General features: G+C 43.3%; 2 protein-coding genes across 3 annotated transcripts in view; one reads left to right on the top strand and one right to left on the bottom strand.

Annotated features, from left to right (window-relative positions):
- The first annotated feature begins 2,908 nt into the window (after nucleotides 1–2,908).
- PIN4 (peptidylprolyl cis/trans isomerase, NIMA-interacting 4) overlaps nucleotides 2,909–23,946 on the top strand; it is an 87,073-nt gene continuing 66,035 nt past the window's right edge. Inside the window, exons 1-4 of one of the 2 annotated variants that reach the window (XM_060137622.1) lie at nucleotides 2,909–3,054; nucleotides 5,322–5,395; nucleotides 10,654–10,773; nucleotides 11,165–11,340. In XM_060137622.1, coding sequence (XP_059993605.1) covers nucleotides 3,012–3,054; nucleotides 5,322–5,395; nucleotides 10,654–10,773; nucleotides 11,165–11,323 — 396 coding nt within the window. In that variant the 5' untranslated portion in view covers nucleotides 2,909–3,011 and the 3' untranslated portion in view covers nucleotides 11,324–11,340. Of the gene's footprint in view, nucleotides 3,055–5,321; nucleotides 5,396–10,653; nucleotides 10,774–11,164; nucleotides 11,341–23,946 lie in introns of those variants that run through there. The other variant, XM_060137623.1, reaches the window with a different exon arrangement.
- ERCC6L (ERCC excision repair 6 like, spindle assembly checkpoint helicase) overlaps nucleotides 13,808–23,946 on the bottom strand; it is a 50,552-nt gene continuing 40,413 nt past the window's right edge. Inside the window, exon 2 of the mRNA XM_060137781.1 lies at nucleotides 13,808–17,803. Coding sequence (XP_059993764.1) covers nucleotides 14,122–17,803 — 3,682 coding nt within the window. The 3' untranslated portion in view covers nucleotides 13,808–14,121. The remainder of the gene's footprint in view (nucleotides 17,804–23,946) is intronic.

Below are 23,946 nucleotides of genomic sequence, written 5' to 3'. Positions count from 1 at the left end.
CTAGATCCCACATGCATGCTGCAACTAAGAGTTCGCATGCCACAACTAAGAAGCCCTCGAGCTGCAACTAAAGAGCCTGTGAGCCGCATCTAAGGAGCCCACAACTAAGACATGGTGCAACCAAATAAATAACAAAATAAGTAAATTTTTTTAAAAAACAGTTGTTCAAAGCTTATCTCATGCCAGACACGTTACAACAGCATGAAGAGGGACAGAAAGTTTTCTGCCCACTGACTGTGCTCAGGAGACACATCCATCCCATCAGCAATATCCCTCCATCCATGTGCCTTGATGGGTGGCTACTTTTGCAGGTGGCTATTCTCATCTACCATGTACTGAATTTTCCTGGTTTCAGTTTCCAAAGGTGACCTTTTTCTACCTTTGTCCCTAGAGTCTGGGGCCCAGAGCTCCCCATACACTGACCTCCTCTGAATGGGATCAACTAGAGCTCTGTGTTTTGTTGCATCAAGGCCCCCTTTCAGAATAAGCTCTGCTGGCATCTCAAACGGGAAAGAAACTGCAGCCCTTTGGTTGTGGAGCAGGTGGGGCGGGACAGTGAGTTTGGGTCAAGGTTTGTGAACTTGTGTCCTGGGAAGAGGGCTGCCAGCTTCCCTGCCTGATTTTCCTCATTTAAGAAATGTGTGGAAGAATCAGTCTGAGGAGATAATTAATAGAAAATATGACTGGCAGCCATCCCTGGCTCTGACTCACTGTGCACACTCCTGCAGTCGTTACCATGGTTTCGAGGCTGAAGTTTTCTCCTCTCTGCCCCCCTGCCCGCCTTGCTGTTCATTCGTCACTCTGCTCCCACAGACTCCTCCACAGCTGGCCTCCACAGACTGGTGCAGACTTAACCCTGTATAGAGGCTAGCTTTTTTGTTGTTTGTTTTACAAATAGCATTATCTTCTTTCTTGAATAAAATATATATATATATATATATATACATATGCCAATTCATATAAGCAGAATATAATTTAAACAGAAAAAAAAAATGAAAGTTAGCCATAAACTCACATCCCAAAGCTAACACTTAAGATGTTTGTGATGCACACTGCATACTTGAGATCGTACATGATTTTATCAGTCTTAAAGTGCTTTTGACCTCGAAACCCCTGGACCTATGCCCATCGTTTTCTCCTTTGAACTACTGGCCTTTAGGCACTGCTTTGGGCACATTCAGCCACTTACACAGGCTTGTTTATTACTGTTGTTGTTGTTATCTGCTGGAATGCACAGAACTCTCACAACGTTCCAGGCACCAAGCATTTGCCAGGTACGTCAGCCATTTAATGCTGGCTCTTCACTGGGGTCTGAACTTTGCTTCATTCCCACTCCAAGACTGCCATAGCCAGTGGTTGCAGGAAAGGCTGTCCCCTAAGAAAAACCAGAAGTAAAGGTGCCCCCTCGGCCTCCTGGCTGTGGATGAACTGATGAACATGAGGCCATACTGTCATTGTCAACCCGCCCCATCTCCCAGCTGAACTTTGAAAGTCAATACACAGGTGGGATCCACCTCAGAAGTGGGGGAGCAATGATCTCCTCAGCGCTGGATGTGTTCCCCACAGTTGATCACTCCCAATCCAAAACAAGGAGTGCCTAAGCTGTAACGTGTTCAGAAATGACAGCAGTACAACATGAGGGGGCTGCTTGTAATGTATGAGTTGGAGGTGGCACAGTCTCAGAAATACTTGATCTCCCAGTCTGGGCATGAAGCATGCCAAGTCCCACAAGACTGTATCCAAAAACTAAACTCTGAGACGGAGGACCTATACATTCTGGCTGGCAGGGGCAAGCTAGGACAGCTATCTCATGGAGTAGAGGAAAAGCCCTGACCTTATATTGGGAGGAGAGGGGTTGTGGATAAGGGTAAAACGTTTGAGGGCATAAATTCAAAACTCATTCACCTTATGCTAACACTCCACAAGCTAGTTGTTGTTTTATGTGCTTTACAAATATGAACTTGTTTAATTCTCTTCACACCCTATTAGAAGGTATTATCATCAATTCCATTCTACAGATGATGAAACTGAGCCAAAGAGAGGTGAGCTAACTTCCTCAAGGTCACAGAGCTAGTAACCAAATGGTGGAGCAGCGATTTGAAGCCAGGCGGTCCAGAATCCATGCTTTTAACTATATTACGCTGTACCATTACAGAAATTTTGGAAACTGTGCAGAAACATACACTGCACTGGCACCACTGGTCACGTTTTGCTGGATAGTCTTCCTGTCCTCTATAAGCAAATATTATATAGTACACGAGATGCCTTTTCTTAAAAAAAGAATCATATTCTATAGCTTGGTCTGTAACCTTCCTTAAAGCCATTTCTCGTGTCTCTACCGAGAGCTTTACACTAGTTATTTGGGGATATATGTACACGTATAGCTGATTCACTTTGTTATACAGCAGAAACTAACACGCCATTGTAAAGCAAATATACTCCAATAAAGATGTTAAAAAAAAAGTACCTTTTGAACCTAGTCAACTACAGGCTGCCAAATAAACTTTAAAAACGAAAACCCGTAAGGGAGTGTAGGCCCGTGTGTAGGAGGGCGCAGGAGGGAGAGGCGGCCGCCACTGCTCTTCCTGCTTTGCCTTTGTCTGGCGGCCCCGTGGGATTGGCTACAGCCAGCGCGGAGAGACTGCAGTGGTCCGCGGCTTTCACTACGCAGGCATCGAGGAGGTGGGTAGGGAAGCGGGAGACTGGGGGCAAATAAGGGCATGTAGAAGAAGTTCAAAAAGCGCAGAGGCTGGGTTTCCCGCCCCGGCCCCAACCTTTGACTCCGCCCCTCTACCCGGCCCAAGCTCCTTATTGGTCAGACTCTTCAGCCGCCATTGGCCCTAGAGCCAAAGGACCGGGCCTGTCCCAAGATATGCCTGCTTCCGGAGCCACAGTAAGGATGGCCAATTGCGATGTTACTTTCAGGCATATGTTTAGGACATACCGGTGGGGCCTGAAGGGGCTTTGTGCGGTAACCGAAGCAGTTGAGAACTCGACGGCGAATTTCGGAGATGCCTCCAAAAGGAAAAAGCGTATCTGGGAAACGAGGGAAAGGTAGAGCAGCCAGAGCAACCAAGGAGAATGGGGTTGGGTGAGGAGCGTGGGGGAGGGAGCAGACCGGCGGTCCTCGGGGTCCGGGGTGGAGGCAGCGGGTGGCCAGTTACTAGAAGACTGACCAGGAAGTGATAAGTTGGAGACAGTCAGTGTGGACTTCTCTGGAAGGTTTTGATTAAAAAGCATGGGGATGCAGTTTTTAAGACTGCGGGGCAGGGACTGGGTAGGAGTCTTGAGAGTGGTAAAGGTTTGGAATAGTCGTTGGGGTGATGGGAAAGGGGATGAAACACTTACAAAAGGATTTCCCTCAGGGCTGAGAGCCTAAGATTGAAGGCCATGAATTTGTAGAGGACACGATCTGCTTAGTCATGATTTACCTAGTACCATATAAGTGGCACAATACAGGACTGAAAAGAGCTAGGTGTAGACTTGAGCCAAGGTTGAGGTTTTGTTGGACAATGATAATAGAAGGAAAGCAGCACAAGGGAATTAAGGGTGCCAGTGGGGACGCAGTTCAGATGATCAAGCATGGGATCCAGACTGGGAAGGGAATGAGAAGTCTGATAGTCTAGGGGGACATAGCAGGATAAAGGGACTGAATGTGGGGGGGCGGTTCTGTGAAATTAAAGAGCCCGTGTTGTGGGAATGAGGCATGAGAAAGCTGGAAGAACAGAGTTGTAGCCAGAGACCGAACTACTAGTTCTGAGTGGCACAGTTCCATCGTGTGCCCCTGGCAACAGGTGGCCTGGAGTAAAAGGCATGGGCATTTGGGAAGGAGGTCCAGAACTGTGAGATTAGACTGTTGGATGATTCCTCTGCATAGATGGTGAGGTCATCCAAGATGATGGCAGTGGTGAGGGTGGAAAGGAAGCCTGAAGTTGCCAGAGTTGTCAGTCAATCAGGGAGTGAGGTGGCAGTCAGAAGATGACAGCATCCAGTGGGGGAGAGGATGGAATAATTGGAAGGTATCATTGTTCTAGAGTGAATATACAGCAACCCCCTTGAAGAGTTTGGTGTAATAAAACTCCTTTGGCAGTAACATTTTCTTAGGCATTTGGTGGTCAGCATTTTGGATTTTCAGTTTGGTTGAGCATTTATTGAACAACTGTTGTGTGCTAGGCTTTGGAGATCCTAAGACAAGTAAGATGGAGTCTCCTGAATAAAATTTTTCAATGGCTCCCTATTACTTCTAGGATAAATTCCAAGTTCCTTAATGGGGCCTACAGGCCCTCATGCCCTAATGCTCAACCACCTCCCCTGGGCTCATCTCACAGCACTCCCACCTCAGATTTGGCTTCACCCATAGTTACCTGCACATACTACACTGTTCCCTCACCCTGGAATGTCTCCTCACCTCTGTCCTTTCTTTGCCTGGTCAGCTCCTACTCATCCAGGAAAGCTTCCCTGACTGGCTAAAATGTCCCTTTGTGCTTCCACAGCCCCCTGTCTATAGAGCATAGCTCATTCTCCTGAAAAGATCTATTTTACATAACTTAACATAACCATCTTCCCCAGTAGTATATGAGCTCCCTGAAGGAAGGTACCATGGCTTGTTCATCTTTGTATCCCCAGTGCCTGGAACTTAGTTATTTAGGAAATGTTTATTGAACTGAACACTTAATCCAACAATAGTTCTTAGGAATATCAGCCTCTAACAGTAAGTATGCTGCCATCAATACAGAAGTTGGCATAGTAGCAAAATGACACAGTAGTAAAATGTAGAATGCTGCCAGTGGTTCTTAATCTGAATATCGATATCTTTTCTTAGGAAGGTATCAATAGGCAATGTAGTCGACTCCAGGAGTTTGGACATCAATGTGTTCTTTAGCCAAATATGGGTGGTGGGAAATTTGATCTTTATTTAAAATATATTCTTGGAGATTTTACTTACTGGAATTGTGAGTATTCAGATACATAGTTGCAGTGCTTATTAGAAATCTCACAAGAGCTCAGGGGTTTGCCCTTAGAAGGCAGGATTTCATATTGGGTCCAGAGAATCTGGGCCAGGCTTTTGGCGCTCCCATTCAACTATTAGCACACTCACTTGTGTATCCATTTTCCTTGAAGGGTTTATGTAGGGCACAAATTCCCTGTTTTAAGAGGTGAGTCACAGTTTAATTTAGCTTGATGTAGTAAAGTGTCTACAGAGTTCCCTTTTGAAGCTTGGTGCTATGATGGAAGTATCAACTCCTATTGTGTTGAACTTTTCTGTACATAACACGTTGAAGGTGCAGTTTAAATGAGTACCTGTCATCTCTTCTCTAAAGGAAAAGCAGCCTCTGGGAGTGATAGTTCTGACAAGAAGGCGCAGGGTCCCAAAGGTGGTGGCAATGCAGTAAAGGTGAGTTACTTGTTCCTTTTTTTCATGTTAAATATAAATAATATACATTTGTTATTTTGGTTCACATAAAAGGAAAAGACAGTATGCTTAACTCATTCTAAGGCTAACCTAATACTGATGTACGATAGCACAAAAGTGGAAAATAATAGATCACTTTCATTTATGAAAAGTAATTCCTTTTAAATATTTTCTCAAATGTTTTCTCAGACATCCAGAATTTCTTCATACTCTAGTATTTTTCCTTAAAATGTGTTGTTAGGTCTTCCCAAGTAAGTGAATGAATTATTTCTCAGGACGAAATAATATTTGACAAAACGAAGAACTGAGATGAACAGGCAAAGGCACGGGTCTCATTAGATAGCTCCCCTGCTGGTGAGCTACAAGCCAGAGCCCTGACCATGAAAATGAGGGGAGATGGTTGCAGATAATTCCTTGAAGTACTTGACCTAGTGCCAGAGGGGTGTCTGCCCTGGGAAAATATAATCTGCAAACAGAATTATACCGCTTAGTGCTACGTAACAAGGCAGTTACCACGTTTCAGTCAGTTTATGGGATTCCATACTTTGATTCATTCATTCATTAAAGATTTAGTGACATCTGCCCTGTGCTAAGCAGTGTATTAAATTCTGGGTATTTAAAAAAAAAAGCAGATAAGAGATGGTCCCTGTTATCACAGTCTAGTCGGGAGCAGTTAGGTAAAGAAATTTCATTGCTATATGAGAAGAGCTGTAGTGGAGTTGTATCATATAAATGCACCCATACACATGCAGCCAAAGAAAAGGAGAGCAAATGTAAAGAGTGTGGGCCATTCTGCCCACTTTTCTACTCAGTGAACCCAGAGAGAGAGATGGGAGACATGAATTTGATTTTCCATAGTCGACCTCCATTCATGTATGAATATCCAACCATGTAAAGTGGGATTCTGGTATCCAAAGATAATTTTCATAAAACATGGTGCCTGAATGCAAGCCAGCTACTTCGTCCTGGGGTCCAGCTGAAGAAGCGGTCATTGTTACAACACAGGTTGGGGAGACAGGCTGTGTTGGGCTTACTGAGGGCTGACGTGTTGGTTTCAAGTACACCATCTTCATAAGTGTTGTTGTAGGGTAATTTTGACTGTTATGTGCTGACTTTCACAAGCACCTAACCTAAGAGACTGCTCCACTGCATATGGCTTTAAAGAGGCATCTTGTCCTTTCTGGAAAAAAATAAGTTCAGTGTGGCTATACCTGAGGTATATGGAAAGGAGTGGCATATAATTAGCTAGGAAAGTTAATTAGGATTAAACTCTTTTGTTAAGCTTTTTCTTTTGAGATAATTTTAGACTCTTATTCAGTTGTAAGGTAGATGTACCTTTTATACATGTAAATGTACTTTTTACCGTTTCCCCAATGGTAACATCTTAACAAAACCCTAGTACATTAGCACAACCAGGAGATTGTCATTGCTACAGTCAAGATCCAGAACATTTCCATCACCCCAGGGATTCCTCCTGTTGCCCTTTTATAGTGATGCCCACTTCCCTCCCACCCCTACCCCTGCCCCCTCCTTGACCCCAGAGCAGTGACTAATCTCTTCTTCATTTCTGTAATTTTATGATTTCCATATGAGTGAAATGATACAGTGTGTAACCTTTCGGGATTGGATTTTTTTCCGCTCAGCATAGTTCTCTGGAGATTTCATTCCGGTTGTGTGTATCCATAGTCTGTTCCTTTGTATTACTGAGTAGTGTTCCGTGGAATGGAAGTGCCATAGTGTGTTGAACTGTTCACCTGCTAGAGTACAGCTGGGTTGTCAGTGTTTATGAAGGCCCCAGCAGGGGAGGGACCCCAAACCCTCCAGCCTTTTAGGATCTAGGCTCCTTCCACATCCTGCTATTCTGCTTCAGACCCCACTCCTGAACCCACCCCTGCCCTGTGTCACTAGAGCTGCCCAGATTCTGAAACCCACCTGCCGACCACAACTTCCTTCCTTCCCCTCACTTCCCACCTCCCCCAATCCTGTCCTGTTCCTCTCCACACACAGACTTCCAGGCAGGCCCTCAAGCCTGCCCTGTTCGCCTCACCTTCTCTAAGGCCTCATGTCTGTTCTCCAAGTCCTGTATGTCTTGTAGGCTGGAAATTAGATGGAAGGGTTTGACCACAGGATCAAGGAGCCCCACCTCCTTTTTCTTTGGGTCATCCACTGCATCCACCTGCCAGACTACAGCTCAGGATCAATCCAATTATCTACTTTCTTTACACTCAGACCCAGAACTGCTGGGCCCCACTGGAGAGTCACACAGCCTCAGGGGTTGGGGCCACTGATTCCTGGTCTCTAACCTGAGCTGGGCCCTCAGTACTGCACAGCGATCCTTTGCCACTTGCCTCAAGCCATCCACCACCCTCCTCCAGTCAGTCAGCAGACAACTTCATCCAGGGTTCTCAACCCCTGTGTACATCAGATTCACCTGAAGAGCTTCTAAAAGTCTCAGTGCCTAGGGACCCACCCCAGACCAGCTGCCTCAGAATCTCTGGCGTGTGGGGACTGGACCTTGATGTATTTTTTAGAAGCTCTTGGTGTGATTCTGACATTTGCCAGAGTTGAGAAACACTGATCCAGTCTCGTGGGGTTGGTGTGAGGATTTCATGAGATCACACATGTAAAGCGCTTAGCACAGTGCCTAGCGAGTATTAAGTACTCGATAACTGAAATATTGTCATAATTGTCACAAGAAAATGGAAACTAGAACTTTAGTCACGAACTCATGGCTTCCCAGCCCCCTTCCAACAAAGTTATCTTCACCCACACCTCCCTCATCTCTCTTACCTCTCTTCCTTTAAGGCTAACTGATTTTTCCAGCAGTGCTCTGAATGCCTAGCCTTGCTCCTTCATTTATCTCCACCCTCTTTCTTTGCTCTGTCTTCAACCTTTCCCTCTTTACTGCATCTTTCCCTTCATTCTGAAAATATAGCCAGGGACCTTTAAAATATATCTGTGACTGTGACCCTTTCCCTTTGACTAGAGCCCTTTCTCCTTCTTTTCTAACTCAGTTAGTTGGGGAAACCCCACCCACATTACCGGCCTGCTTCCTGTTACTTCCTCAGTCAGTTGCTGAAGCCTGGCTTCTGCACTTACTACTCTTCTGAAACAGCTTTTGCTAAGGTCCTCAGTCAATCATTGCTAAATTGATTGTACTTCTAACCTGATCACTCTGAAGCATTTAACCCTGTTGACCATTTCCTCCTTGAAACTTTCTCTTGCCTTGGTTTCTTTTAACACACCTTTCTCTCTACCTGTCTGGCCCTTCGTTTTTATCATGCTTGTTGAGCTTCTTTCTTTGCTTATTGCTTATACATTGATATTCTCCACGGATGTCTTGAGTCTGCTTTCCTCCTCTTCTCATTCTGTGTAGCCTCCCAGGGTGATCCGTCACCTCCCATAGCGTCAGCTGCTACTTCCATGCTCATCACTCCCACATTCTCTGGAACTTGGTCTCTCCTAAGACACGAGTCTCATACAGTTGCCAGTTGGTCGGTCACACTTGCAAACTCCACAGGTACTACAGACTCATTATGTCTAACCCATCAAACTGTCTAAAGCAGAATACTTGTTTATTCATTTATAAAGTGGTGGATGGGATCCCCTTTCTATGATCATGAATGCTGTGTGCACTTTCCCAATCATTGAACCAGAAGGTTGCTTTGTGAGTGTAGAAGCGGAAAGACGGAGGCAGTTGAGAAGGTGTTTTAGCCAGGCCAAGATGAGGTCTGAGAAGCCATCCTCGTCCCCCAACATGTATCGCTCTAGTGTCCAGACTGTTTGTCCCTGTCTCCCGTGGACAGTGCTGGACACATTCTATAGAAGTTTGCCTCCCTGAGCCCTACTTTTTGATACATTCTTTCCTTTGCTGTGTCTATCTCCTGTGTCGCTCTTCCAGTCAGGGATCCTCTCACCCCCAGTTTCAGTAATTGAATCCTGAGGACAGCCATGGTTTGTCTGTCTCTACAGGGAGACACCTTTAGCCCCCACCCTAGTACACGACAGTAAGAAATGAATAACGGATTCTATTTGAATAGAACAGAGAAATGGGAAATCCTACAAAACAGATATCTTGACAAAATCATTTTTAAGGATATAGTGATTTTTTTAAAACATGGCTTTATGTAAACATAGGTTACATTTGAATACTTCCCTAGGGTTGAGTATTCTTTTTTAAAAAGAGTTATTTGTTATTTATTTTATTTTTGGCTGTGTTGGGGCTTAGTTGCGACACGCGGGATCTTTCGTTGCAGCTCGCGGGCTTCTCTCTAGTTGTGGCGTGCGGTTTTTCTCTTCTCTAGTTGTGGCGAGCAAGCTCCAGGTTGCGTGGGCTCTGTAGTTGTGGTGCAGGGGTTCCAGAGCGCGTGCGCTCTGTAGTTTTTACAGCACACGGGCTCTGCTTGAGGCGGGCAATCTCAGTAGTTGTGGTACACAGGCTTAGTTACCCCGCGGCATGCGGGATCTTAGTTCCCTGACCAGGGATCAAACCAGTGTCCCCTGCATTGGCAGGCGGATTCTTAACCATTGCACCACCAGGGAAGTCCCCGGGTTGAGTATTCTTAATCTTCAACATATGATTCGTTTTCAAAGTGTTAAATTGTGGGGAGGCTTTATACATTGGGCCTCTTTTGGTGAAAAGTATTTCCTGGTGGGTTTTTTTCATATCATCCCCACTCTGATGAAATAATAGCTAACCTTTATTGAGTGCTAGCTGCATCACCTCAATCTTCACAACCCTATGAGAACATACAGGTACTGTTATCTCAGTGCCCAAATGGGGAAACATTTAGAGGTTTAAAAACATGCCTAAGGGACTTCTCTGGTGGTTCAGTGGTTAATCCCTGGCTGGGGAACTAAGATCCTGCATGCTGTGAGGTACAGCCTAAAAAAAAAATGCCTAAGATCATACAGGAGAGTGGGGATTTGACTCGACCTAAGCTCTCAAGCATTATCATGTTTCCTCCTCCTGTTACCATTGAGGTACATGGTAAAGGCTGGGAGCTTCCCACAGCCAGGTGCCCATTTTCCATCTAAATCTGGGTTCTGAAATATTGTCTTGATATGGGAAATGGGTTTGTGGCCATCGCCCAACTGGGCAGACTTCCAGGATTTTCCGTTGCCATGAGCGAATGTGTTTTTTTCACTAGTGGGGAGTAGTCCTGACATGACTGCTGTACTGTGAGAAAAGGAATCATTTGGGTCTCCATGTATTACGTGAACATATTTTTTCCTTGTAGGTCAGACACATTCTGTGTGAAAAACATGGAAAAATCTTGGAAGCCATGGAAAAGTTAAAGTCTGGAATGAAATTCAATGAAGTGGCCACACAATATAGTGAAGATAAAGCCAGGCAAGGGGTATGGTGCACTCATCATTTAACACGGTCCCCATGGAGGACACACAGCAGTAGGGATTATTTCTGTTTCGCCATTAATTTTAGCCGTATCTTAGTTTAAAGATCTTAAAAAAGCAGAAATGTCCAACTTGTGAACAGTTGAATACGGGTCACCTTTGTCTAAACCTAGGCATAACCAAACTTGCACAACTAACAGACACCCAGCAACATTGTGAGTGTTTGTATGTTCAGCCCAGGGTTCAGCCCTGTTTGTCCTTGTCGAGCCTACTTCTCTCCAGCCCAGATGAATAAAGCTAGGAACCTTAGCATTTGTGTTGGGAAATTCTCAAGCTACAGTAGAACTGTGCCCTCTTCAGGGCCACTTGACATCACAAATCTTTTGGGTTTTTCAGGGCGACTTGGGTTGGATGACCAGAGGGTCCATGGTGGGACCATTTCAAGAAGCAGCATTCGCCTTGCCTATAAGTGTGCCGGATAAGCCTGTGTTTACAGATCCTCCAGTTAAGACAAAATTCGGGTATCATATTATAATGATTGAAGGGAGAAAATAAAATTGTATGAAAGACTACATGTGTTTTATACGTTGTTTATTTATTTAAAAGGTGTTGAATAATCCTCGTATTTTATGAACTCTGTCATCATGGGTTTGTGGGTGCAGAATCAGGTGGGTAAATGTTGGTGTGCACAGCAGTAGGTATTCAGTCAGTGGTTCTTTTAGATAAGTCAAGCAGGGGCTTCCCTGGTGGCGCAGTGGTTGAGAATCTGTCTGCTAATGCAGGGGACACGGGTTCGAGCCCTGGTCTGGGAGGATCCCACATGCCGCGGAGCAACTAGGCCTGTGAGCCACAACTACTGAGCCTGCGCATCTGGAGGCTGTGCTCTGCAACGAGAGGCTGCAATAGTGAGAGGCCCGCGCACCGCAATGAAGAGTGGCCCCTGCTTGCCACAACTAGAGAAAGCCCTCGCACAGAAATGAAGACCCAACACAGCCAAAAAAAATTAATTAATTAATAAACTCCTACCAAAAAAAAAACTTGACGTTTATAAAAAAAAAAAGATAAGTCAAGCAGACTCCTTTTAACCTGTTAGTCCCTTCCCTCTGAGAACTGCTTTATCTGATTCTCAGTATATCCCATAAGTTAATTTAGAAACCATCTCTAGGGGCTTCCGTGGTGGTGCAGTGGTTAAGAATCCACCTGCCAATGCAGGGGACACAGGTTTGAGCCCTGGTCCAGGAAGATCCCACATGCTGCGGAGCAACTAAACCCGTGCGCCACAGCCATTCAGTCCATGTAGGGAAACAGTGAGCTGGAGTTAGATGCAGACTATGAATTGCTGAATCATACAGTGTTATCACCGGGATATTTTTCCAATAATGACATGTATTCAATCATATCACCCTCCCTAAAATATTAGTCGTCTGTATCCACAGTTCTGCATTCACAGATTCAACCAACTGCAGATCAAAAATACTTTTTAAAAAATTCCAGGGCTGGACTTCCCTGGTGGCGCTGTGGTTAAGAATCCGCCTGCCAATGCAGGGGACACGGGTTCGAGCCCTGGTCCGGGAGGACCCCACATGCCGCGGAGCAACTAAGCTCGTGCACCACAACTACTGAGCCTGTGCTCTACAGCCCGTGAGCCACAACTACTAAAGCCCATGCTTCTAGAGCCCGTGCTCCGCAACAAGAGAAGCCACCACAATGAGAAGCCCATGCACCGCAACGAAGAGTAGCCCCCACTTGCTGCAACTAAAGAAAGCCCACGGGCAGCAACGAAGACCCAACGCAGCCAAAAATTAATTTAAAAATTCCAGAAACTTACAAAAAGCAAAACTTGAGTTTGCCATGCACAGGCCTAACTATTCACATAACACTTATACTGTATCTACAAACTATTCGCATTTTATATTTATGTTGTATTCGGTATTATAAGTTATCTACAGATGATTTTAAAGTACATGTGAGAATGTGTGTAGGTTATATGTAAATACTACACCATTTTATATAAGGGACTTGAGCATCTGTGGAGTTTGGTATCCGCAGGGAGTCCTGGAAGCAATCCCCCTTGGATACTGAGGGGCGACTGTAATAATTTCTTTCGGTAAGAGCAAAATTTTGTACTATCAATAAATAACCTAGGGGCTTCCCTGGTGGCGCAGTGGTTAAGAATCTGCCTGCCAATGCAGGGGACATGGGTTCCAGCCCTGGTCCAGGAAGATGCCACATGCTTTAGAGCAACTAAGCCCGTGCACACAACTACTGAAGCCCGCATGCCTAGAGCCCGTGCTCTGCAACAAGAGAAGCCACTGCTCGCCGCAACTAGAGAGAGCCTGTGCACAGCAACACAGATCCAGTGCAGCCAAAATAAATAAATAATGAAAAACTAAAGCGCTAAAAAAAAAAAAAGGTCAATTATTATAGTGGCTTTTCACTAGGTAACACACGGTTAACAATCCATTTCACCCCTTACTGCGTGATCTTGGGCAGGTCACAGCCTCACTGAGCCATTTCCTCAACTAAAAAATGGAAATGCTACCCTCGACCTCAAAGGATTAAACAAGAAACCTGTGTAGAGTACCTAATACATAGTACTTGATAAATTCTCCAGTGACAGAGCACAGAGTGCTGTGCTGCACTTTATGTTTCTGGGAGGGAACCAAACTAACTCCTTTTCAGTCTACAACCCAAAGATACAATGTGCTAGCATGTGTCAGAATGCAGCTGGTGGTGAGTAAAGGATGGCCAAATGGTAGGCAAAGGGACTCCAGGGTAGGGTACCTGTGATAAAGAAGCCCAGCACCAGGTAGCTTATCCTAGTCTTCGGCTATAGTGAACCGAGAGCCTACAATAGCATGTTAAGTGGGTCTTAGATCTGGAATACTAATGACAAACTTCTGCCTAAATGAATTTTTATATGCATTTGCCAATATCAATCATCTCAGTGAAAGAAAGTAAATGAAAAGTAACTTTAATATTATCTGAACTGTGATATACAAAATTGATCATTTTCAGAATAAAATTTAAAATGGCCAGAGTAATGTTACAAAAATTTCTCTAGAAATAACACAGTTCTATTACGTTTATAGAGTATGCCTAAAAGAAAAATACAAGAATATTTGAGTAAAGAAATATTAACCTCGTGCTCAGAATACCAGAATATATGTATAGGAGAAAGCAGGAGCAGGTGGTAAAGGCAAAATTTACAAAAAAAAGTTGGAAACAAAAACTCCCTTTTTGACTTCTCTCACCTTAAGCCTGAATGCTTCATGCTCCCAAAGAATCCAATTATGGGAACAAATTACCTTATACTCAGTTTTGCTTTAAAATACAATAAACAGGTTATATTCTCAAGTTTTATTAAGTTGCTTATACAAACTTAAAGTCATGAGCATGACTTCAGAATCTGAGCTTTTTATGTCAAGTGCTTTAACTAAGCAGTCTAAGGCTTCCTGTATTTTTCCACACTCTTTCAGTTCTTTTCCACGCAAGACAAGAGTCTCATAGTCGTCTGCAGCCTCCAGTGCCTCATCCTGGGGAGAGTCAACCAACTGTCCACCAGACAAAGGCTCAGGGTCACCAGGAAAGGTCTCCTGAGCCAGAGCACCAGGCTTAGGTGTACTTAACCAGCTAGACTTATTTTCTGAAGACAGTGTTTCTCTGGAAGGATCTTCTTCTGTATGCTCTGGGGCTTCACCACTGCTTTCCTCCGCTCCTTCCTCCAGGTAATCTTCAGCAACCTTTGCTTCACTGCTATTGTCAAGTCTTTCCTCCATATCCTCCACATGGTCTAAAACCACATTAATAAGAGACCTCCTAGAAGCCAGGGATCTTCTAGAGTTTATAGACTTATTTAAACTATCAGATATTTTAGGTGAAAAGAAACTTCCAGGTGGACTGATGTCATTTTTGGGAGTTGAGGCATCAAATTGTTTTACAGATAAAAACGGGAAGGGAGATGTGTTGAATGGGTTTGTGCCTGAAGTATCTGTAATAAAAGTATCATGTTCAACTTCATCGTCTGAATCGATACATCTAGCTTTTCTTCTGACTTTCACATTAACTACTACTTCTTCTGGCTCATCATCTTTCTCAGAAAGATCCACACTGAGACATGCTTTGCTATGCACAGACTCTGCTCTGGAATTAGCTGCAGAGCCACACAAGCTATTTTCTTTCTCCACATGCTCCAAAGACTGACTGGAAAAATTTTGTCCATTGTCTGCAGAATCTTCCAAGAAAAGATTGAAGTCACATGCATACTGCGCTGAAGATGCTAAAGGTTCCTCTTCCAACTTGGCCTCATTCACTTGAGCATCCTGTAGTGCACTGTGGGCTGCTGCTAAGTCATCATCAGCTATCTTAATAACAGACACATTTGATTCTGGCCTTTGATATTCCTTTATTTCGGGATTAGCAGGCCAGGGATTGCAGTGATGTAAAATCTCATCCTCCTCTAGTTGATCTAGATTTGGCCCAAGATCAGCTCTGACTGACTTGCTAGGTAAAAAATTGAAACTTCCCTGAGGGCTTTCTTGCTGTGCCTCCCGCATAGGCCCCTCTTGCGATGCCTCTTTTTGGAGAGCCATTCCTGATACAGAGTCAGTCCAAATCTCTTCTACATCTTCACACCCCTTGGGTAAAGTAGCTACAAAATCAGCATCAAATGTACTTGCACACGGGTGCCTACCATCTTGTGGGATGGTAACGTTCATCTTTCTCCTGGCGAGATCTTGTTTTTCACTCTCTTCGGGCAGATCCTCAATGATTACACTTGCCATTTGGTGACTGATTTCTTCTTCCTGGGTGTGGTAAGTTGGTAGAAGAGGTGAAGGCCGAGGCTGTGGTTTATTTAATTCATGGCATTTCTTCTTTGTTTGAGAAAGAAATACAGGTTCTCTCAGCCATATCCCCTCATTTCCAGCTTTTTGTCTTTCCATTAAGAACTCTGTATTTTGAGACTCGGATTCAACAAGGAATTGAGCTTTCTGAACCCTTTGCTGAATATAGTGAGAGTCTTCAATCACATCAAGCTCTTCTTTAACAGATAGGTCATGTGTGTACATCAAATCATGGTCTGAGATTCCAGCTATCCTCAAAGAGTGCAGGAAGTCAATATGTTCATCTAGTTTCTTATCAGATCTCCTCTGAGCAGCATGCAAAGACTGAAGCTGCATCTGGGTTGCAGAGTTCTGAAAATCCTCAATTGTAAAGAGCTCTCTCAATTCTTGTTTACTAAAATATCGGAAAGGGTTCTTCTTATCACCAGTAGTTTGTCTTATTAATGAGTCCTTGAAAACCTGTCTTCTGTATATTTTTTCCTCTACAGTTCCACAAGTGATTAGCCTATAAACTACAACATTTTCTTTTTGTCCAATTCGGTAAACTCTATCCACAGCTTGAGCATCAGTTGCAGGATTCCAGCTAGGGTCAAAGATGACCACTCTACTTGCTGCGGTTAGTGTTAAGCCAACACCACCTACTTGAGTGGTAAGCAGAAAAACAGAGTAATCTTTATTTTTCTGGAATAAGCTAATTCTTTTTTCTCGTTCCACAAGATGAGTAACTGTTCCATCGATTCTCAATATCTTAAAGTGCCTATTCTTTAACAGGCGTTCGATGATGTTTAGAATTCGTCTTGACTGGCAAAACACCAGAGTTTGATGCCCTTCGTCTCGCAGTCTGTTAAGCAGGTCCATTAGAAATATCATTTTTCCAGATTCTTCCATCAGTGCATCATCACTTATTTGATCAATATGGTCCACATCTGAGGAATCTTCCCCTTCAATTTCATCTTGAACAGAGAATTTGACAGCTCCTAGATTCAGCAAACCACAAGCCCGTGCAGATAGCAGCCTAGGATGATCACAGAGCTTCTTTAAGACACCTAGCTCAGCCAAAGGTGAGCGTGTCTCCATTAACAACTCCTTGATATGATCTAGAGACACAAATTTCCTGTATATTTCTTCCTGTAAAGGTACAAGACGTATCCAAATAATTAAATCATTTTTTCTGGAAAGGGAAGGCATTTCACATATGACACCAACATCTGGACTCTTTTCACTAAGCTGGACCTCTGGGTTGCTTGACTTTTTCTTCTGTACCTCTTCTTTAGTCCTCCTAAGAAAATAGGGCTTTATGATTGCCATTAAGTTTTCAGATATTTTAAATCCCAAGGCTTTTTCCCCTGGGGTAGCATCCTTCTCTCTTGCTCTAGTAATAGGATTTTCGTACTCCATTTTAAAAGTTTTTAATGTTCCTAGCAGGGACCCTTGACAAGCAAAATCAAACAGGGACCACAGTTCTTGTAAATTATTCTGGATCGGGGTTCCTGTGAGGAGGATGCGATTACTGGCAGGAATTGCACGAGCACATATTGCTGACTTGGTAGATGAGGTTTTTATTTTATGTGCTTCATCAAGGATGACATAGTCCCACACAAACTCTTGGCCATTCAAGCTGGAAAGTTGCTGCCAATTATTGATTAACATTTGGTATGTGGTGATAATGACACCATTCCTTTGCTGAATCCGACTGAGGTTTCTGGTACGTTCATCCTTGCTAGGACCGTGAAAGGTTTTGACTCTCATTCCTGGGGTCCACTTGACAAATTCTTTTAGCCACGTGCTGATGAGACTGGTTGGCATGATCAGTAGCACATGGTTCACAAGTGAAGCATCAAACATACCAGAAAGGAAAGCGATGATTTGAACAGTCTTTCCTAATCCCATATCATCTGCCAGAATACCGCCTCTCCTTCCATCCTTATACAGGCTATAGAGGAAAGCTACACCTTCCTTCTGGTACTCAAATAGTTGGTTGTGCAGTTCTCGATAGAGCAGCAGGCCAGAGTTGCACACATCCGTGAATTCATCATCTCCATGTTCTGCCAACTCCTCCAAGGCTTCCTGTAGTTTTTGGATTCTGCTCATCACCTTTTCATTGGGAAAAATGTCCTTTGCCAAATTGAAAAGTTTAAGTGCTTCTTCCAGATATCCATTCTTAGTTGCTGCTTTGGCCTCTTTCACGTATCTGTAAAAAAAAAAAGTTTAAAAAAAGATATATATATAGAGAGAGATTGATAGGTAGAAGATTAGAAAGAAAGGAAACGGATTGAACATTTAGTCTAAGAACACTTTAGAGTCCATTTTGGAATCCAAGCCACAGTTGAGCTTTCAATATCCTCAATTCAGGATGGGAAAGATGAGCACAGAAGATGCCAATGAAAGCTGGCACCACTTAAGAAGACACAAATGCCCACCAGACACTGCCAGTAACAACTTCACGCATTAGTTGTAGGAAATGTATGTGGAAAGGTTATTGCACATACAGTAACAAACCAACCAACCTATATTGTGGGAGCATCGAAACAGGAAGATACATGGGCACTTCTCGGACCTTATTTTCCTGGACCTCTATTCACACTATTGATTACTCTCTCCTTACAATTCCCTCCTTCCACCGGATTCCTGTATATTCCACCTGGTTTCCTCCCCCATCGCTGGCCCTTTCTTCTCTGTGTCCTTCTTAGGCTCCTATTCTTCCTCCGCAAGGGCTCAGTCCTGGGCCCTCTTCTCACTCCTTTTACTCTTTCCTCATCGTCTCCCAGAGGTTCCACTCCCACCTATGTGCTCATAACTCCTAAAGCACTTTCTCCAACCCAGGGCTTGCCCTCAAGCTCTAGTCTAGACCCATATTCCAATTACCTTCTGGACATCTCCACTTGAAAGTTTCACATGCACCTCCAATTCAATTAATCCCAAATTAAACTTATTATTTCCCCTCTTAAAACGTGCTTCTCGGGACTTCCCTGGTGGTCCAGTGGCTAAGACTTTGTGCTCCCAATGCAGGGGGTCTGGGTTCGATCCCTGGTTGGGGAACTAGATCCCACATGGATACCACAACTAAGAGTCTGCATGCTGCAACCAAGAAGGCTGCATGCCACAACTAAGATCCTGTGTGCCACAACTGGGACCTGGTGCAGCATGCATGAATGCATAAATAAATAAACATGCTTCCCCATTGTGTGGTAATAAATGACACTACCATCCACTTAGCCATATAAGCTAGAAATAGAAAGATCATCCTTGATCTCCAAACCAGATATGAGTCATCCTTGACTTCTCCCTCTTTTTAACCACCTCACTCCTTAGCCAACAGTCCCCCAAGCCCTACTAACTTTATTTTCCAAATATAACCTGTGTCAAAACAGAAATATAGATCAATGGAACAGGATAGAAAGCTCAGAGATAAACCCACACACATATGGTCACCTTATCTTTGATAAAGGAGGCAAGAATATACAATGGAGAAAAGACAGTCTCTTCAGTAAGTGGTGCTGGGAAAACTGGACAACTACATGTAAAAGAATGAAATTAGAACACTCCCTAACACTGTACACAAAAATAAAATAGATTAAAGACTTAAATATAAGGCCAGACACTATAAAACTCTTAGAGGAAAACATTGGCAGAACACTCCATAACATAAATCACAGCAAGATCCTTTCTGACCCACTTCCTAGAGAAATGGAAATAAAAACAAAAATAAATGGGACCTGATGAAACTTAAAAGCTTTTGCACAGCAAAGGAAACTAAAAACAAGATGAAAAGACAGCCCTCAGAATGGGAGAAAATATTTGCAAATGAAGCAACTGACAAAGGATTAATCTCCAAAATATACAAGCAGCTCATGCAGCTCAATATCAAAAAAACAAGCAACCCAATCCAAAAATGGGCCGAAGACCTAAATAGACATTTCTCCAAAGAAGATATACAGATTGCCAACAAACACATGAAAGGATGCTCAACATCACTAGTCATTAGAGAAATGCAAATCAAAACTACAGTGAGGTATTACCTCACACCAGTCAGAATGGCCATCATCAAAAAATCTACCAACAATAAATGCTGGAGAGGGTGTGGAGAAAAGGGAAGCCTCTTGTACTGTTGGTGGGAATGTAAATTGATACAGCCACTATGGAGAACAGTATGGAGGTTCCTTAAAAAACTAAAAATAGAACTACCATATGACCCAGCAATCCCGCTACTGGGCATATACCCTGAGAAAACCATAATTCAAAAAGAGTCATGTACCACAATGTTCACTGCAGCTCTATTTACAATAGCCAGGACATGGAAGCAAACTAAGTGTCCATTGACAGATGAATGGATAAAGAAGATGTGGCAGGGCTTCCCTGGTGGCGCAGTAGTTGAGAGTCCACCTGCCGATGCAGGGGACACAGGTTCGTGCCCCGGTCCAGGAAGATCCCACATGCCGAGGAGCGGCTAGGCCCGTGAGCCATGGCTGCTGAGCCTGCGCGTCCGGAGCCTGTGCTCCGCTACGGGAGAGGCCACAACAGTGAGAGGCCCGCGTACCGCAAAAAAAAAAAAAAAAGATGTGGCACATATATACAATGGAATATTACTCAGCCATAAAAAGAAATGAGATTGAGTTATGTGTAGCAAGGTGGATGGACCTAGAGACTGTCATACAGAGTGAAGTAAGTCAGAGAAAAATAAATACCATATGCTAACACATATATATGGAATCTAAAAAAGAAAAAAAAATGGTTCTGAAGAACCTAGGGGCAGGACAGGAATAAAGATGCAAACATAGAGAATGGACTTGAGGACACGGGGAGGGGGAAGGGTAAGCTGGGACGAAGTGAGAGAGTGGCATGGACATATATATACTACCAAATGTAAAACAGATAGCTAGTGGGAAGCAGCTGCATCGCAAAGGGAGATCAGCTCGGTACTTTGTGTCCACCTAGAGGGGTGGGATAGGGAGGGTGGGAGGGAGATGCAAGAGGGAGTAGATATGGGGATGTATGTATATGTATAGCTGATTCACTTTGTTATACAGCAGAAACTAACACACCAGTGTAAAGAAATTATACTCCAATAAAGATGTTAAAAAACAAACAAACAAAAACAAATATAACCTGTGTCTTTCTCTCCCATCTCTACTACTACTGTGGTCCAAGTCACCATCATCTCTGGATTGGATAACTGCAACTTCCTACTCACTGGTCTCCCTACATCCACTCTTGGCCCCTCCAATACATTCTCTACATAGCAGCCAGTGATATTGTCTTAAAACATAAAAGAAATCGTCACTCTTCTGCTTAAAATTCTTCAGTGGTTTACAGTTGATAAGATTTTGAAAGGATGCCATAACAATTCACTGAGAAAAGGATAGTCTTTTCAACTAAATACCCATGTGCAAAAGAATGAAAGTAGTCCCCAACCTCACACCATACACAAAAATTAATTCAAAATGAATCAAAGACCTAAATATACGCGCTAAAACTATAAAACTCTTAGAAGAAAATATAAGTATAAATCTCCATGACCTTGGATTTGGCAATGGTTTCTTAGATATGATGCCAAACACACAAGCAACCAAAGGGAAAAATAAATTAGGCTTCATAAAAGCTAAAAACTTGGGGACTTCCCTGGTGGTCCAGTGGATAGGACTCCACGCTCCCAATGCAGGGGACCCGGGTTGATCCCTGGTCGGGGAACTAGATCCCACATGCATGCCACAACTGAAGAGCCTGCATGCCACAACTAAGACCTGGTACAGCCAAATAAATAAATAAATATTTTTTAAAAAACAGCTAAAAGCTTTTGTGCTTCAAAGGATACCATGAAGAAAGTGAAAAGACAACCCAAGGAATGAGAGAAAATACTTGCAAATCTTGTACCTGGATAAAGGATTTGTACCTAGAATATATAAAGAACTCTAAGAACTCAATAATTAAAAGACAAATAGGGACTTCTCTGGTGGTCCAGTGGCCAGGACTCAGTGCTTTCAGTGCTGTGGCCCCGAGTTCAATCCCTGGTCAGGGAACTAGGATCCCACAAGCTGCGCAGCATGGCCAAAAAAAAAAAGAGACAAATAACCCAATTAAGGTGGTCAAAGGATCTGACTAGACATTTCTCCAAAGAAGATATACAAATAGCCAATAACCATATGAAAAGATGCTCAACATCATTAGTCATCAGGGGAAATGCAAACCAAAATCACAATGATACCACTTCATGCCCATTAGGATGGCTAGAATCAAACAGAGAGAAAATACCAAGTGTTGAGAGCAATGTGGAAAAACTGGAACTCTATAACACTATTGGTAGGAAGGTAAAATGGTGCAGCTGCTTTGGAAATTAGTCTGTCAGTTCCTCAAAAAGTTACACATAGAGTTACCATGTGATTTAGGAATTCTACTCCCAGGTACATACTCAAGAGAAATGAAAACATTTGATCACAGAAAATCTTGTACATGAATGTTCATAGCAGTATTATATTATTCACAAAGCCAAAGGGGGAAATAACACAAATGTCCATCAACTGATGAATAGATTAAAATGTGGTATATCCACACAATGGAATATTATGCAGCCATAAAAAGGAATGAAATACTGATTCACGCTACAGCATGAATCAGTCGTGGAAACATTTTACTGCATGAAATAATAAGCCAGTCACTCACAGATGCAGAACACACTAGTGGTTACCAGTGGGGAGAGGGATGGGGGAGGGACAATATAGGGGTAGGGGATTAAAAGGTACAAACTATTAGGTATAAAATAAGCTACAATGATATATTGTACAACACAGGGAATATAGCCAATATTTTATAATAACTATAAATGGAGTATAACCTTTGAAAATTGTGAATCACTATATCATACATCTGTAATTTACATATTGTATATCAACTATACATCCAAAAGAAAAAGCCAGTCACGAAAGGCCACACATTTTATGATTCCATTTATATGAAATGTCCAGAACACACAAATTCACAGAAAAAGTAGATTAGTAGTTGCCAGGGGCTGGGGGTGCTGGGGGATTCATGGACTTGGGGGTGGTACGTATGATGGCTACAGGGTAAGGAATTTCTTTCAGGGTGATAAAAATGTTCTAAAACTAACTGTGGTGATGGGTGCACAACTCTGTGAATATACTAAAAATTATTAAATTGTATATTATAAATCAGTGAAATGTATGGTATGAGAATGATACCTCAACAAAGCTGTTAACAACAACAAAAAAAAATCTTGGGACTTCCCTGGTGGCGCAGTGGTTAAGAATCCGCCTGCCAATGCAGGGGACACGGATTCGATCCCTGGTCCGGGAAGATCCCACATGCCACAGAGCAACTAACCCCGTGCGCCACAACTACTGAGCCTGCGCTCTACAACCCACGAGCTACAACTACTGAGCCCACGCACCGCAACTGCTGAAGCCTGTGTGCTCTAGGGCCTGTGCTCCGCAACAAGAGAAGCCACCACTATGAGAAGCCCGAGCACCACAACGAAAAGTAGCCACCGCTCGCCACAACTAGAGAAAGCCCATACACAGCAAGACCCAAAGCAGCCAAAAAAAAAAAAAAAAAATCTTCAGTGGCTTCCTATGGCCTACAGAATGAAGTTTAAGCTCCTTAGCTTGGCATTCCAAGCCCTGACTGATACAGCCAGGAACTGCTGACCTCCCTGCCTTAACTTCTGCCACCTCCTGCCTCAAACATTTTATTTTAACCCCTTATGCCCGTTATACAGTGTTATGACCTCTAAAGCGTAAGCTCACCCCATCTTTTCTGGAGTACACTCCTCTCCTTTCACCAAGCTTACCTCAATGAACTCATTCTTTTTTTAAAATTAATCTATTTATTGATTTATTTATTGATTTATTTATGGCTGCATTGGGATTTTTCTTTTATATCTTTATTGGAGTATAATTGCTTTACAATGGTGTGCTAGTTTCTGCTTCATAACAAAGTGAATCAGTCACATACACACATATGTTCCCATATCCCTTCCCCCTCACATCTCCCTCCCTCCCACCCTCCCTATCCCACCCCTCTAGGTGGTCACAAAGCACCGAGCTGATCTCCCCGTGCTATGCGGCTGCTTCCCACTAGCTCTCTATTTTACGTTTAGTAGTGTATATATGTCCATGCCACTCTCTCACTTTGTCACAGCTTACCCTTCCCCCGCCCATATCCTCAATTCCATTCTCTAGTAGGTCTGTGTTTTTATTCCTGTCTTAGCCTGGGTTCTTCATGACATTTTTTTTTCTTAGATTCCATATATATGTGTTAGCATATGGTATTTGTCTTTCTCTTTCTGACTTACTTCACTCTGTATGACAGACTCTAGGTCCA

Source organism: Lagenorhynchus albirostris, chromosome X (assembly GCF_949774975.1).
Source record: "Lagenorhynchus albirostris chromosome X, mLagAlb1.1, whole genome shotgun sequence".
NCBI lineage: Eukaryota > Metazoa > Chordata > Mammalia > Artiodactyla > Delphinidae > Lagenorhynchus > Lagenorhynchus albirostris.
Note: the sequence above shows the minus strand (reverse complement) of the source record. Positions and strands in the feature narration are given on the sequence as shown.